General features: G+C 52.1%; 1 protein-coding gene across 2 annotated transcripts in view; it reads left to right on the top strand.

The window, feature by feature from the left end:
- The first annotated feature begins 7,694 nt into the window (after positions 1 to 7,694).
- CDKN1A (cyclin dependent kinase inhibitor 1A) overlaps positions 7,695 to 13,128 on the top strand; it is an 8,488-nt gene continuing 3,054 nt past the window's right edge. The window contains exons 1-2 of one of the 2 annotated variants that reach the window (XM_034990735.1): positions 7,695 to 7,797; positions 12,274 to 12,720. In XM_034990735.1, coding sequence (XP_034846626.1) covers positions 12,285 to 12,720 — 436 coding nt within the window. In that variant the 5' untranslated portion in view covers positions 7,695 to 7,797; positions 12,274 to 12,284. The remainder of the gene's footprint in view (positions 7,798 to 12,273; positions 12,721 to 13,128) is intronic. The other variant, XM_034990736.1, reaches the window with a different exon arrangement.

The raw sequence follows: 13,128 nt of genomic DNA on the forward strand, positions 1-13,128 counted from the left end.
ATCCAGTTCTGTCTTTGGACTCCCTGCTCAGCGGGAAGTCTGCATCTCCCTCTCCCTCTATCCCTCACCCTTGCTCATGATCTCTCTCTCTCTCTCAAAATAAATAAATGAAATCTTTAAAAAAAGGAAAATCAATTTGAGAGTTTATTTGTTACAATGGCTAGTGTCATCCTAATACACACACCCACTTTTCTTCCTAAGTCCAGTCCTGAGCTGCTTTCATGTACCCAGAAGGAGACATGGACAATTATTTCTTACAGCAAGTGCAGGGTTGTTAGAAACCACTGAGTGTGGGGAAAGGGAGATGTTGTCTCCTCCTCGGCTCTGAGACTGGGGCCACCAGCATTTGGGGCCTGGGGGTTGCAGCTGTTGGCATTCTGCAATGACTCTGGCGGCATTATGACCATGTATGACGCTCAGAGGCATCCTAGGGAAGCAAAGACAAGGACAAGCAGCTGATGGGAGGGTGGGGTCACAGTCAGAGCCTTGGGTCTGCCCAGACTCTCTGCCTGTGTCCCCTCAGCCCAAGCCAGTACTTCCTGGGGCCTCCATTTTTGCCATCTGTAATATGAGTCACGGATGGGGAGCAAGGGAGGGGTGGGAGGGAGGGGAGCGAGGGAGGTGGGGATGGTGCAGAGTGAGGTAACACATCTGAAATCCTGAAATCACTTTCTAAGACTCCACACTGCTGTGCAATCAAAAGATCCAAACCCAAGACCCTTAGAACTTTGATTTATGCAGGGCATATTCCTTGGGAGGTGCTTAAAGATCATTTGTTAGGGAAGAAAACAGTGGAAGATTGCATAATTCCTACTCTTTGGGGGATCATCCAGAAGACAGTCCTAAGCTAAAGGGCCTGGGAGATGGGTGGTTTGGGGCTTTGAAGGCCAGCTCAGAGGACCAAACTCAGTGTCACTGGGCAATTCCCCTTGCCATCAAATGCCCACTCTCAGGTGTCCAGTATCTGAAATTCCACCATTAGTGCTTCATTACTTTGGATTCCTGTTTGTTCCTCCACAAAAATGCAAGCAACGATAATCCCCAAAATTTGTTCCATGTTATAGACTTGTTCCAATAATCCTGAAAGAGACAGGCCCAAACTCTGGGGGTGGTTTTTCTCAATCACTTCCCCTGACAAGAAGATGGTGGGCAATTCTACTCCTAGGTGTATATCCAAGAGAAATTCTTGCACAGGTACCCCAGAAAATTGGTTGAGAATAATCATAGCAGGGGTGCCTGGGTGGCTCTGTCAGTTAAGCCTCTAACTCTTGATCTCAGCTCAGGTCTTGATCTCAGGGTTGTGAGTTCAAACCCTGTGTTGGGCTCCACACTGGGCATGGAGCCCACTTAAAAAAAAAAAAGAGAATAGTCAGAGCCCTGTGCATAATAACACAACATTGGAAATAACCCAAGTGCCCCCTTATAGGAGATGGGGACCACTGGATGTTAAATAACAGTGAAAATGATCGAAACCTGTTTTAATTAGGTATTTCTGCACAACAAACCATGTTAAAACATCATGACAACCACAATCTTCATTTGCTCACAATTCCATACTTTAGGCAGGGGCACATTGGGAATGGCTTGTCTCTACTCCACGTGGCTTTGACTAGGGAGGCTCACCTGAAAGATCAACTTTCAGGATGGTCCCTCTCATAGGGCTGGCATATTAATGCTGTCAGCTACGAGATCAGCTGGGGCCATGTGGTGTGTGTGGGGGGGGCGGGGGGGGCTCGGTGATCTTACACGTGGCCTCTCCACATGACTTCTCACAGCATGGTGGTCTCAGAGTAATCAAATGTCTCACACATGTCTCAAGGCCCCAAGAATGCAAAAGGAGAAGTTGCTAGATCTTCTTAAGGCTTAGGCCTGGAAGGGATACAGGGTAATTTCTGTCCCATTCTATTGGCCAAAAGAGCACAAAGCAGACAGATTTAAGGGGAAGCAACTACAAGAGTGTGGATACCCAGAGGTGTACTTCATTGGGTGCCACAGACTTCTACAAACTGCAACCGCCCACAGCCACATGGATAAATTTTTTTTTAAAGATTTTATTTATTTATTTGAGAGGGACAGAGACATGAGCAGGGGGAGGCACACAGGGAGAGGGAGAAGCAGACTCCCCAGTGAGCAGGGAGCCCCACACGGGGCTGGATCCCAAGACCCCAAGATCATGACCTGAGCCGAAGGCAGATGCTCAACCGACTGAGCCACCCAGGCGCCTCCACACGAATAGATCTTAGGTAGGTTATGGTGCAATAACAAATAACCTCCACATTTCAGTGACTTTACACAATAAGGAGTTCCTTCTTTCTCACATATACATCCCACACAAGTTGGAGGGGCACTCTGTTCCACACAGTCACTCGGGAACCCAGGCTGGTGGAGGCTCCACCATGTTGAGGTGGCATCATCTGGGACGTGAAACCTCACTTTTGCCATAGCCATGGAGGGCAGAAAGCCTGGAGAGTTTCACTTGGCCTCATCCCTGAAGAGACCAATGTCACCGATACTCACATTTCATTGGCCAGAACTAGTCACATGACCCTGTCTAACGAGCAAGGAGGGGCTGGGAGCACAAAGAACAGTGGACCAGCATTACTGTCTTGGCCACATGTGATAAAATTATTGAAAACAAAGGAAAGTGCAACATAAAATTCAAGATAGTGTTTACTACAGGACAGGGGAGGGACTCACAGGAAGGTGTCAGTGATTTGCAATGTTCTAGTTCTTGGGGTGAACAATGAGTTAATTGTGTGTGTGTGTGTTAATTTTATATATATGTATACACATACATATATATATAAATGAATGAATGAGTGAATAAATGAATAAATAAATAAAAGAAAGGACTCAGAAGCAGTGACACTGAAGCCTAATCTCAGAGTGCAGGCCAAAAATGGCCCTTTCATAAATATTCAGTGAGCTCTGGCTGAGGCTGCTAGGCCTCAAGGTACAAAGATGAATAAAATATGGGCTCAACCCCTCCAGGTTCCCAGCTCAGGGAATGCAGGTGGCATACAAACCAAGCAAGCCAGCAAGGCACAGTGGAACCCTGAGAAGGCCTCCCTCTGAAGGGTCATGTAGGTTGGGTCTTGCAGGTTGGGTCATGCAGGATCAGTAGGAGTTCAACAGGTAGAGAAAGGAGTGGAGGCGGGATAGGTTGGTCAGGAATACTCATTCTAAGAACAGGGAATAATATATGTGAGGCACAGTGAGCCCTTCATTCCTCAGGTGGCCTGTGTTCACAGCATTTCCTTTCACCTTCTAGTCCCTAAATGATCTGATCAAGTCATTAACCCTGTGCTGTGCCACCCAGAACCCTCTGCAGGACCCAGGCACTCATTCTCCCTACTGGCTATCGGGAGCATTGGTTGCTGATGCTGATGCTTATAGCTGAGTCCTTCTTCAGGAATCAGCCTCAGATAGGGGAGCTCTCTCGCCCAAGGTCATGCATCCCCAGCCCCCTATTCCAGGGGCAGCCACATGCAAATAACTGGTCAAAGCAGGAGTATAAAGGCCCAGCCCCCTTGCTTCAATTCAGGGAACTCTGCAGGATGTCCCAACTCCAGAGCTCCCCATGGGATCAGCTGGGGCCTCTCTAGGGCCTCCAGTCTCCATCATAGCCCAACTCAACCCTTTGTCGGATCCTGTTTCTTTTATACCCTCACAGGTGTTGAGTGGGGATGTATACCCCCAAGAAACCTCCTTCTGAAGTGGAGTATCTCCACTTCAGAGTGTTTTCTAGGAAACCTGCCTAAGATACTCATTAAAGTGTAAATGATTACTCAATTTCAAGGGATGCCTTTCCTGGGGGTGTTTGTATAGCAATCAATAATAATAACTAATAACCACAGAGTGATTTCTATGTGCTAGGCACTACACTATATGAGCTTATTTAATGCCTATATGAGCTTATTTAATAAAGAACAGAAGAAACTTATGCCAAAGGAATGAATTTCTAATGGTGAAATTTCAGACTTAGGGAAAGTGAAATTGTCAGCTTAGGGAGACTGGAAGTGTTTGTGTGGCACATATTCTTGTCACAGTTTTCTCTGTCTCACTGTTTAGTAGTCCTAATCTTTTGTACTGGCTGGCTGGCTGGGCAAAGCCCCCAGCAAATCAGGGTTGGGGCTCTCAAACTCACTCTTCCTAAAAAAAAAAAAAGAAGAAGAAGAAGAAGCAGGACTTCTACTTAGTAGTGCAATAAATATTTCTGTTCTGTCTTTTTTTCTGGGGTCTCACTTCTTAGGAGTCTGTGTGGAGGTGAATTCCTCTGAAAGCCTAGTACCCCTGTTCGGGACTCTCCAGACAAGTTCTGAGAAATGGCGACATTGTTCCTAGTACTTCCTCTCCCTTCCTGGGCAGCTCCTGTAGCCACCCTTACATCCTCCTTCTTTAGATGTGGGCTTTCCAGCTTTCCCTTCTGTCATTACCTCCCTCCTGGTGGGGGCTGACCTGAAACCTCTTGTTCCCCAGGCAGAGCCTCCCTCCATCCCTAAGGCACCTCCTTCCTGGGGAGCATGCCCGGGCAGCAGGCTGTAGCCCCGACTAGCCCTCCAGCCCTCAGGAACATGTCCCAACATGTTGAGCACTGGCATAGAAGGGGCTGGTGGCTGTTCTCTCCTGCCGGCTGCCTGCTTTGGAGCAAAGGGGCTGTGGTAGGACATAGGAGACCCCCAGAGACCCCAAGGAGACTTTGGTCTGAATTTCTCTGAACAGAAATATGTGGTTTGCAGCAGATCCCTTGGGATTGGCCTGGGATCTGGGGTGTGTGTGTGTATGTGTTTGTGTGTGCATGCACGCAGGCATTTTTTGCATCAGATCTTGTGTGTGACTTCTAACAACCTGCTCTTTTGCCCTCTTCATGGCAGAAGTCCTCCTTTAAGGGCCTATCTGGCTACACACTCGAACGCATGGTTGGAAACTTTTTTAAAAAAGTACTGAACAGTATTAGACACTTAGTGGGTACTTAATAAATATTTGTTGAATTCTGTTGTGGTGGTGGTGGTGGTGAGCTAGAAGTTATAAAAAAAAAATCCCCCACAAAACTCACTTCCCAACAACAACAACAAAAAGAATTATTTCATTGTGAAGTTCAGCACCACAAAACTTTAAATAATTCGATACAAGCCTTCATTAAAAATTTTTTTTTCCCAAAGTAAACAGACAGACAATGTCAAGTCTATTTGAAATGCCTGAAAGCCAAGGGGATTCAAGGCATTTGGAGGATATGCTTGTCCTCTGCTGGACATTTGACAACCCAGCCTTTGGGTATGTGTGTGTTGGGGGTCAAGGGGGAGGGGCAGTATGGAGAAAGGAGACAGGGAGGAGGGGACTGGTCCTGGGGTCTTGGCCTTTATGAGGCCCTCCTGAAGTCCAGCTGTAGTCCTGGCCTGAGTCCAATATCAGGCAGTCAAGGGAGTCTGGTGCTCTGCCCTCCCACCCCTACCTGGGCTCCTATGCCCGCAGTGGAGGGGAAGGTCTGTCCTCCCCGAGGTCAGCTGTGTTAGAGGAAGAAGATGGGGCATGTCTGGGCAGAGATTTCCAGACACTGAACAGTCCTAGATGTCCATAACTGTAGCTGCTCTAAGCCTGGGTTCTATTTTTTAGAGGGATTTCTGTTCAAAGTAACATTCTGTTCTCTGCAATTTTTTAAAAAAGATTTAAAAATCTATTTTATTTATTTATTTATTTATTTATTTATTTATTTATTTATTTATTTATTTATTAAAGTAAGCTGTATGAGATGCCTGGGTGGCTCAGTCAGTTAAACGTCTGCCTTCGGCTCAGGTCATGATCCCAGGGTCCTGGGATCGAGTTCCGCACCAGGCTCCTTGCTCAGCAAAGAGTCAGCTTCTCCATCTGCCTGCCGGTCACCCTGCTTGTGCTCCTTTGCTCTCTCTTTCTCTGCCAAATAAATAAATGCAATCTTAAAAAAATAATAATAAAGCAAGCTCTATGCTCAACATGGCCCTTGAGCTCAGACCCCAAGATCAAGAGTCACATGTTCTACTGACTGAGCCAGCCAGGCACCCACCCCTGTTCTCTGTCATTTTCTTTTTTTTTTTTTAAGATTTTATTTATTTATTTGAGAGAGTGAGAATGAGACAGAGAGAGCATGAGAGGGGGGAGGGTCAGAGAGAGAAGCAGACTCCCCGCCGAGCGGGGAGTCCGATGTGGGACTCGATCCTAGGACTCCAGGATCATGACCTGAGCCGAAGGCAGTTGCTTAACGAACTGAGCCACCCAGGCGCCCTTCTCTGTCATTTTCTAAAAGCAAAAACTACAAATGTTTTAGGTGAAAGGAGGCAAAAATGGGGTGCTAGAGGAGCTAGTGGTGGGAAGAAATGGTCACCTCACTTGCTTCTGGACCAGCAAGAAGCACCAGTGGACATTTCCAGAATTGTCTTTTATCAGTGTCACCTTAGTACACTGCCTGAAAATGAGGGGTGCTGGGTGCTTCCCTCTTTCTAGAGCCACTGAAATAGAGAGGGCAATGAGCAGAGAGCTAGGGGAGGCAATAAGCCTATGCTCTAGTCATAGCTATTTATTCGCTGTGTGACCTGAGTCAGGTCACTGAACTTCTCTGAGCCTCAGTTTCCCCAGCAGTGTAAGTGAATTGTTTGGGGGGAAATCCAGGAGATAATTTGCTTACCAAATCCTTCTCCCCTTCCTAGCCAACAAATCTGTTGCTATCAGGGGCATCCGGGTGGCTCAGTCCGTTAAGCCACCTGCCTTCATTCAGCTCAGGTCAGAATCCCAGGGTCCTGGGACTGAGCCCCCATCAGGCTCCCTGCTCAGCGGGGAGCCTGCTTCTTCCTCTCCCCTTCCCCCTCTCCCCTTCCCCCTCTCCCCTTCTCCCTCTTCCTGTCCCCCTGCCCCTGCTCCTGCTCTCTCTTTCTCACTCTCCCAAATAAATAAATAAAATCTTTTAAAAAATCTGTTGCAGTCATAGAGATCTCTACTGTTGAGGTGAGAAGGAGGTGGATGTGGGCAGTGAGGAGGAGGCGGTAGGGAGGTTGGCTCAATGTCTAATTTTCCCCATTTCCTGGTTTCCCCTGGAGATCTGGTTGGCCTTTTTTTGAGAAGGATTCCTAATTCCCTCCTTCCTTGAGGCATTTGACAAGCAACAACTTTGCATCCCTTTAGTTCTGAGGACCTTGATTTCCTCATCTGTGAAATAAAGGGGATCGAATCCCGTTCTGGTCTCCATGATGCTTTGTTGGGGTGTCTGGGTTCTTCAGGTCCTGCTTAGGGAGAGATGGTCCAGTGAGGGATCCGCGGGCATAGCGGTGGTATAGCGGGCATTTCTGGGGATTGCAAAGCGAGGTACATCCTTTTTATTATTTATGGAGTTTTATCTATTAATGTCACCCCTCGTGATGTTTTCGGGGCCAGAAAAATTGCTCATCCTAAGAATGCCATCCCTTCGTGGGGAGTACCAACTCACACCCCAATTCAAACAACCCAGATTTGTGGCTCAGTTCGTGGGGACATGTGTCAGGCACAGAGGCCCAGGCGCGGGGTGTGGGGAGGAGGCAAGCGCCCTGCTGCAGCACGCGACGTTGGCATCTGAGTTCGGAGGTCTTAGAGCGCGGGCGGGCTGCGCACGGCGACCGGCAGCGGCAGAAGGGGCGGTCCCAGGCCCGCAGGAGGCGGAGCCCTCCGACGCCAATCCTATATAAGGGCAGCGCCGGGCGGTGCCAGCTGAGGTGTGAGCTGCTTCCCGAGACGGTGGCTTGGAGACCGGGAGCCCGGCGCGGATCCACGGAGCCACCGAGACCCTCAGAGGAGGTGAGGGAATCGTGGCAGGCAAGAGCGAACGCGGGGCGGGCAGCTCGGAGCGGAGCGGAGCGTGTCCGCCAGTGTCCGTGCACGTCCGTGTGTGTGTGTGTGTGTGTGTGTGGTCGTCACAGGTGAACGACGTGCGTGGGTCTGGGGTTTGCTCCCACGGGTGTCCCTGTGCGGTGCGCCTGTGACGGAGGTCGGGCTGTGTCGGGGACTCCCGGCGGAGAGAGAGCGCAGGAGTGCGAGGAGCCGCGCTCGCCGCGGGTTGAAACGAAGCTGCGGCGAGGGGAGGCGTGGACCCGTGCGCCCCAGACCCCGGCGCGGCTCGCTGTGGCGGCGAGCGGATGAAGCCCCTGAGCGCCGAGCCCCGGGAGGGGCGGAGAACGCCGAGCCGAGCAGGTTCACTCGCGATCCGCTCCCGGGCAGCTCTCCGATCCAATCGGTGCCGTCTCCGCCCAGACCCCTGAGGTCTGGGTCCCCGACGCCTCCGTGTCCGCCACCAGCTGGGCGCGGAGGTCAGCGCGGGCTGTGTCCCTGGTCCTTGGGAACGTGTTGGGACACGTCCTTTAAGCGCAATCGAGGAGGTGACTCACGGTGACAAGGAGACCCCGGGAAACGGACTGGGTGAGGTCAGAGCCCCGCCCGGGCGGGGGGACAGTGGCCCCCAGAAGTTGGCTTCCCGGCCCTCCGCGGTCTCTGTCCCCCCATCAGCTCAGTGACTATTTGGCTGGCACACAGTGCTCTCAGGGAAGCTGGGACATCAGGAGGGCCAGGACTGGGTGTCCGGTCCCCGCCTCGGAGCGCACCCTCGGGGACCCAGAGCGGTGGCCCCGCGCGGGGTGGGCTCGCGCCAGCCAGTCAGTTTGAGAAGAGCAGGAGTGGAACACACCTCTCTTCCATCGCGCCCGCAGAACCCCCGCCCAGCCTGCCCTTGGGTCGGGGCGCCGGACTCCGCCGCGGGCTCGGAGCCCTGCACTGCGGGGCAGCGGGGCGTGCAGCTCACGCCCGGGGCGGGGGGACGCGGAGAGGTCACATTGGAGGGTGGGACTTCGGGGGGCGCGACGCTGCTCAGGAACTCTGACAGCCGCATCCGGGGGCTCCCGGCGCCCCCCACCAAAATGCCCTCTCCGAGGGCGACAGTTCGGAGCGGAGCAGGAGGACGAGTCGTCCTTCGGGAGCCGCCGCCCAGCGCGGGCCACAGTGCATCCGCCCTGTCGGGGGCCCTCGGGGGACACCCGCGCCCTCCCCGTGCGAAAAAGAGTCTGGGAATTGGATTTGGCACGTTAGGGTGCCCAGGCAGCTCCCCCGCCCCTTCCCTCCCTCCACGTCGCCTTTCGAGTAGGACTTTCGAGCGGTTTTGTTTTCCTTGCTTTCGTCTATTTTTATTTTCCAGGGATCTGACTCATCCCGTGCTTTGGGCGTGGAGAGAAGGTGGAGGGACCAAACCTCTGCGCGCCTGTGCGTGCGGAGTGTGTGTGTTTGTGTGTGTGTGGTGTGTCACAGAGGAGCGCGCGGTTTCCCAACAGTGGCGGGGCTTTCGGAAGCCTGGCTGGCTCAGCGTGACGTGTTTGCGGCCCCCGGTCCCCCTCCTTCTCCCCCCTCCGCACCCGAGGGTGACGCTGCAGCCTGAGTGGAAGCGAAGTTTTGGCGGGCGGGGAGCACTTTGCAGGAAACTGACTCATCACAACTCCCTGCTGCCGTCCAAGGCTCTGCCCACGCACCGCCGACCCTGCGCGTGATTTCCTGGAGACCAGCGCCCCCTTCCGGCCCCGGCGCGAATAGCAAACACGCCTTCCCGCGGAATGCGGCTTCGCCCGCCTTTCCTTCCCGCCTCGGTTCTCCTGGGCTGAGCCGCATCTGCGAACGCCCCTTAAAAAGAGTACCCCATTGGTTCAACAGTGTGTACTGAGTGCTTACTGTTTACTTCGGAATTAAAGTTGGTTGAAGTCTAAGGCACAAAGGCCAACAAAGGAAGTTATTTTCAGTTACTTGTTTGTAAAACAAGAGTTTGTGTTTCTGAGTTTTCCCTGAACTGGGAGTTACGATAATGGGAGTGAGATCAGATTTTGATGGGGAGCCTATGAGAGCCATAAGGGCAGGGGTGGTAGGAGAGAGGATACCTGCCTGGATTCTGGTCCCATCTTCAGCTCCTAGAAGCCAGGGAATATCCAACTTCCTGACAAAATCCTAGGCAGGCTCCTCCTCCTTGTGCCAATGAGACACTGAGACCCAGAATGTCCGTTTGGGGCATCTCCTGTGTACCCTCCCTTGAATGGCACCCCAAGAGTGCTCATCTGCGGAACTGCCAAACACCTGCTTAAATTCCGTTTAATTTGAGTTAAGTTAATCTGGGGAGAGAGGGAGCTATCAATCCGTATTTTTAAAAAGCTCCCTAAGTGATTCTGCTGGGCGGAATCACAAAAACCCCTTCCTGGGCTAGGAACACAAAATTAGAGAGGGAGTGTAGATGAACACCAGAGCACAGAACCACAGCAAACAGGCCTGGGTTCAAATCCTGGCTGTGTCACTTGTGGGTTGTGTGACCTTGGGCAAGTTACTTAACTTCTCAGAGGCTTAGTTACTTATGTAAAAAAAAAAAAAAAAAAGAGCAAATATACCCACTCTTTAGGAAAATTAATATTTGTAAACTTCTTAGAACAGCCCCTGGCACATAAAAATATATAAATAAATCCCCACCCTTGCCCTGAAGAGAGTGGGTGAAGGTTATTTGAGGGCTCTGCCCGCTGCACTGCGTAACCCCTCTACGGGGCAGTGGCCCTTGGCCTTTTTAGTTTTCTGATTTGGGGGCAAGCCTCATATCTCTCCAAACTCTTGCCCTTTAAACTTGGTCTGAGGTCACCTAGTGCCTCCCCCTCTCCCATAAGCTGTGAGAGGTGGGGTGGGGGAGGGGTGACTGGGGCAAGGGTCCAGGGCTTCCTGCCCCAGGAGGTCACTCAGCAGAGCTTTCACCCTCTGAGCCTGCAAAGCAGGACTTGTCCTCAGGACGACCCAGTCTTGCCAAGGCTGCACAGCCGCTCAGCCCTGGCGTCAGGCCAGAACAGGGCAGGTGGGTGCCAACGCCTCGTCATGAGCAGACTCACCCTCAGTTTTCCCTCTTCTGAAGTGGGAGGAGAGGAACCGGGTAGACCGGCCACCTCTAATTTTCTGTGCCTGCCAAACGGGTTCCTTGGATGCAGCTAACAGGGGGCAGGGGCTTCCAGGCTGTCTAGACTTCAGATCACCTGATGTGCCTGGCAGGATGTGGCTCAGCCTGGGAGAAATCATCACCCTGCCCTGCCCAGGCCCTCCTCACCCCCAGGCCTCCTGCCTGATGACATCCTTGGGAAAGGCCCTCCGCACACAGCACCTGTCAGCTGCTGTCTGAAAGAGGTGGTGGCCAGGGGGGAGCGACGTGGAGAAGGCTCAGGAAGAACCGAACACAGAGAGAAATAATAACACTTCTGTTTTCCAAACACTTCTATATACCAGCTGCTTCTCTAAGCATGTTACCTATAGTAACTCCGTTAATCCTCACATATGTCCTCTGAGACATGCACTAGTACTGTCTCCATTTTACAGATGAGGAAAATAGAGCCCAGAGAAGTTAAGCTACTTGTCCAGGGTCGCCCAGCAGAGCCTGGATTCCAACCGAGGCAGTCCCGCTCCAGAGCCCTGGCTCTAAACCACAACATACAGCCTCTCACCTCTGTTCTATTACCTTGCCTGATGAAGGGACTCCCTGACCAAGTGCTTGACCGTGCTTCCACGCCCCATTTTATAGATGAGAAAACTGGGGCCCAGAGACATTAAATGACTTTTTATTTTCTTTTAATTAAAAAAAAATTTTAAGTGACTTTTTAAAGTTTATGTAGTAAGCAGCAGAGCTAGGACTAGATCTTAGGTGGTATTTTTTTGGTGTTTTTTTTTTTTTTTTTATCGCAAAGTCCGGGGTACTTTTGAATTTCAGAACAGAGTTATCCCACATGGGCATCTGGGTAGAGGGATTCAGGAGGCCAGAGGAGCAGTCAGCCTGTCCTTTCACTCGGGACCTGACCTTTTGGCCAGGGCTAGGGTTGGGAAACTACTGGACTCTGGCAATTCACACGTACTTGGGGCATTCACGCCCATGAGGGACACCTCGGGGGGAAACAAATTGATTTTAGCTGATAATACCCGGTGGTAAACAGGACTCTGATCCCTGCTATTGCAATAAACTTGTCTTTGTTGACATAACTTGTCCTTCAGCTGCCCACTCCCCCAGTGACCTGGGGGTGCCAGGATGGCTGAGCTCTGTCCCCACCTAGTGGCTGTTGACTGGGGGTTGGAGGTGGCTTGTGGGAAGGAGACGGTGGCACATCGGCTGGAAGGAGCCAGAGAGACCTCGGGTTCTAAGCAGGAAGACGTCACCCGAGCTCTCACAGCAAAGCGCGGCCTGGTAAGATAGGGCGCAATTTCCCGAGTGACCGGAGCCTTGTGTCTCAGCCGCAGGTGCCATGGCGGAACCGTCCAGGGATGCCCAGCAGATCCCGCGTGGCAGCAAGGCTTGCCGCCGCCTCTTCGGCCCCGTGGACAGTGAGCAGCTGCGCCGAGACTGTGATGCACTGATGGCCAGCTGCGTGCAGGAGGCGCGGGAGCGATGGAACTTCGACTTTGTCACTGAGACACCGCTGGAGGGCGACTTTGCCTGGGAGCGCGTGTGGGGTCTGGGCCTGCCCAAACTCTACCTGCCTCCGGGGCCCCGGGATGACCTGGGAGGGGGCAAGCGACCCAGCCCCTCGCCTGCCCTGCTGCAGGGGACCGGTCAGGAGGACCACCTGGACCTGTCGCTGTCCTGCACCCTCATGCCTCATGCCCCTGAGCGGCCCGAGGGGTCCCCAGGGGCGCCTGGCACCTCTCAGGGCCGAAAACGGCGGCAGACCAGCATGACAGGTGAGGATGGGTGCAGGGAAGGACACTGCAGGGACTCTCAGAATTCACGGGGCAAGGGCTGACCTGTCTGGTCCAGCTCGCTCATTAGGCCCAAGGGGAAATGGGCCCAGAGGGAGGAGGCAACTCACCTGGGGTCACATAGCAGGTCTGCAGCCAAGACCAGCTAGCTAACATTTATTGGGAACATTTAATATATGCCAGGCCCCTTGCGAAGGTGAATTTCTAAAATGGTTTTCTTTTTCTTCTTCTTCTTTCTTTCTTTCTTTTTCTTTCTTTCTTTCTTTTTCTTTCCTTTCTTTCCTTCCTTCCTTCCTTCCAACCTTCCTTCCTTCCTTCCTTCCTTCCTTCCTTCCTTCCTTCCTTCTTTCTTTCTTTCTTTCTTTCTTTCTTTCTTTCTTTCTTTCTTTC

Source organism: Mirounga leonina, unplaced genomic scaffold, assembly GCF_011800145.1.
Source record: "Mirounga leonina isolate KUSES-001 unplaced genomic scaffold, KU_Mleo_1.0 Mir_53, whole genome shotgun sequence".
NCBI lineage: Eukaryota > Metazoa > Chordata > Mammalia > Carnivora > Phocidae > Mirounga > Mirounga leonina.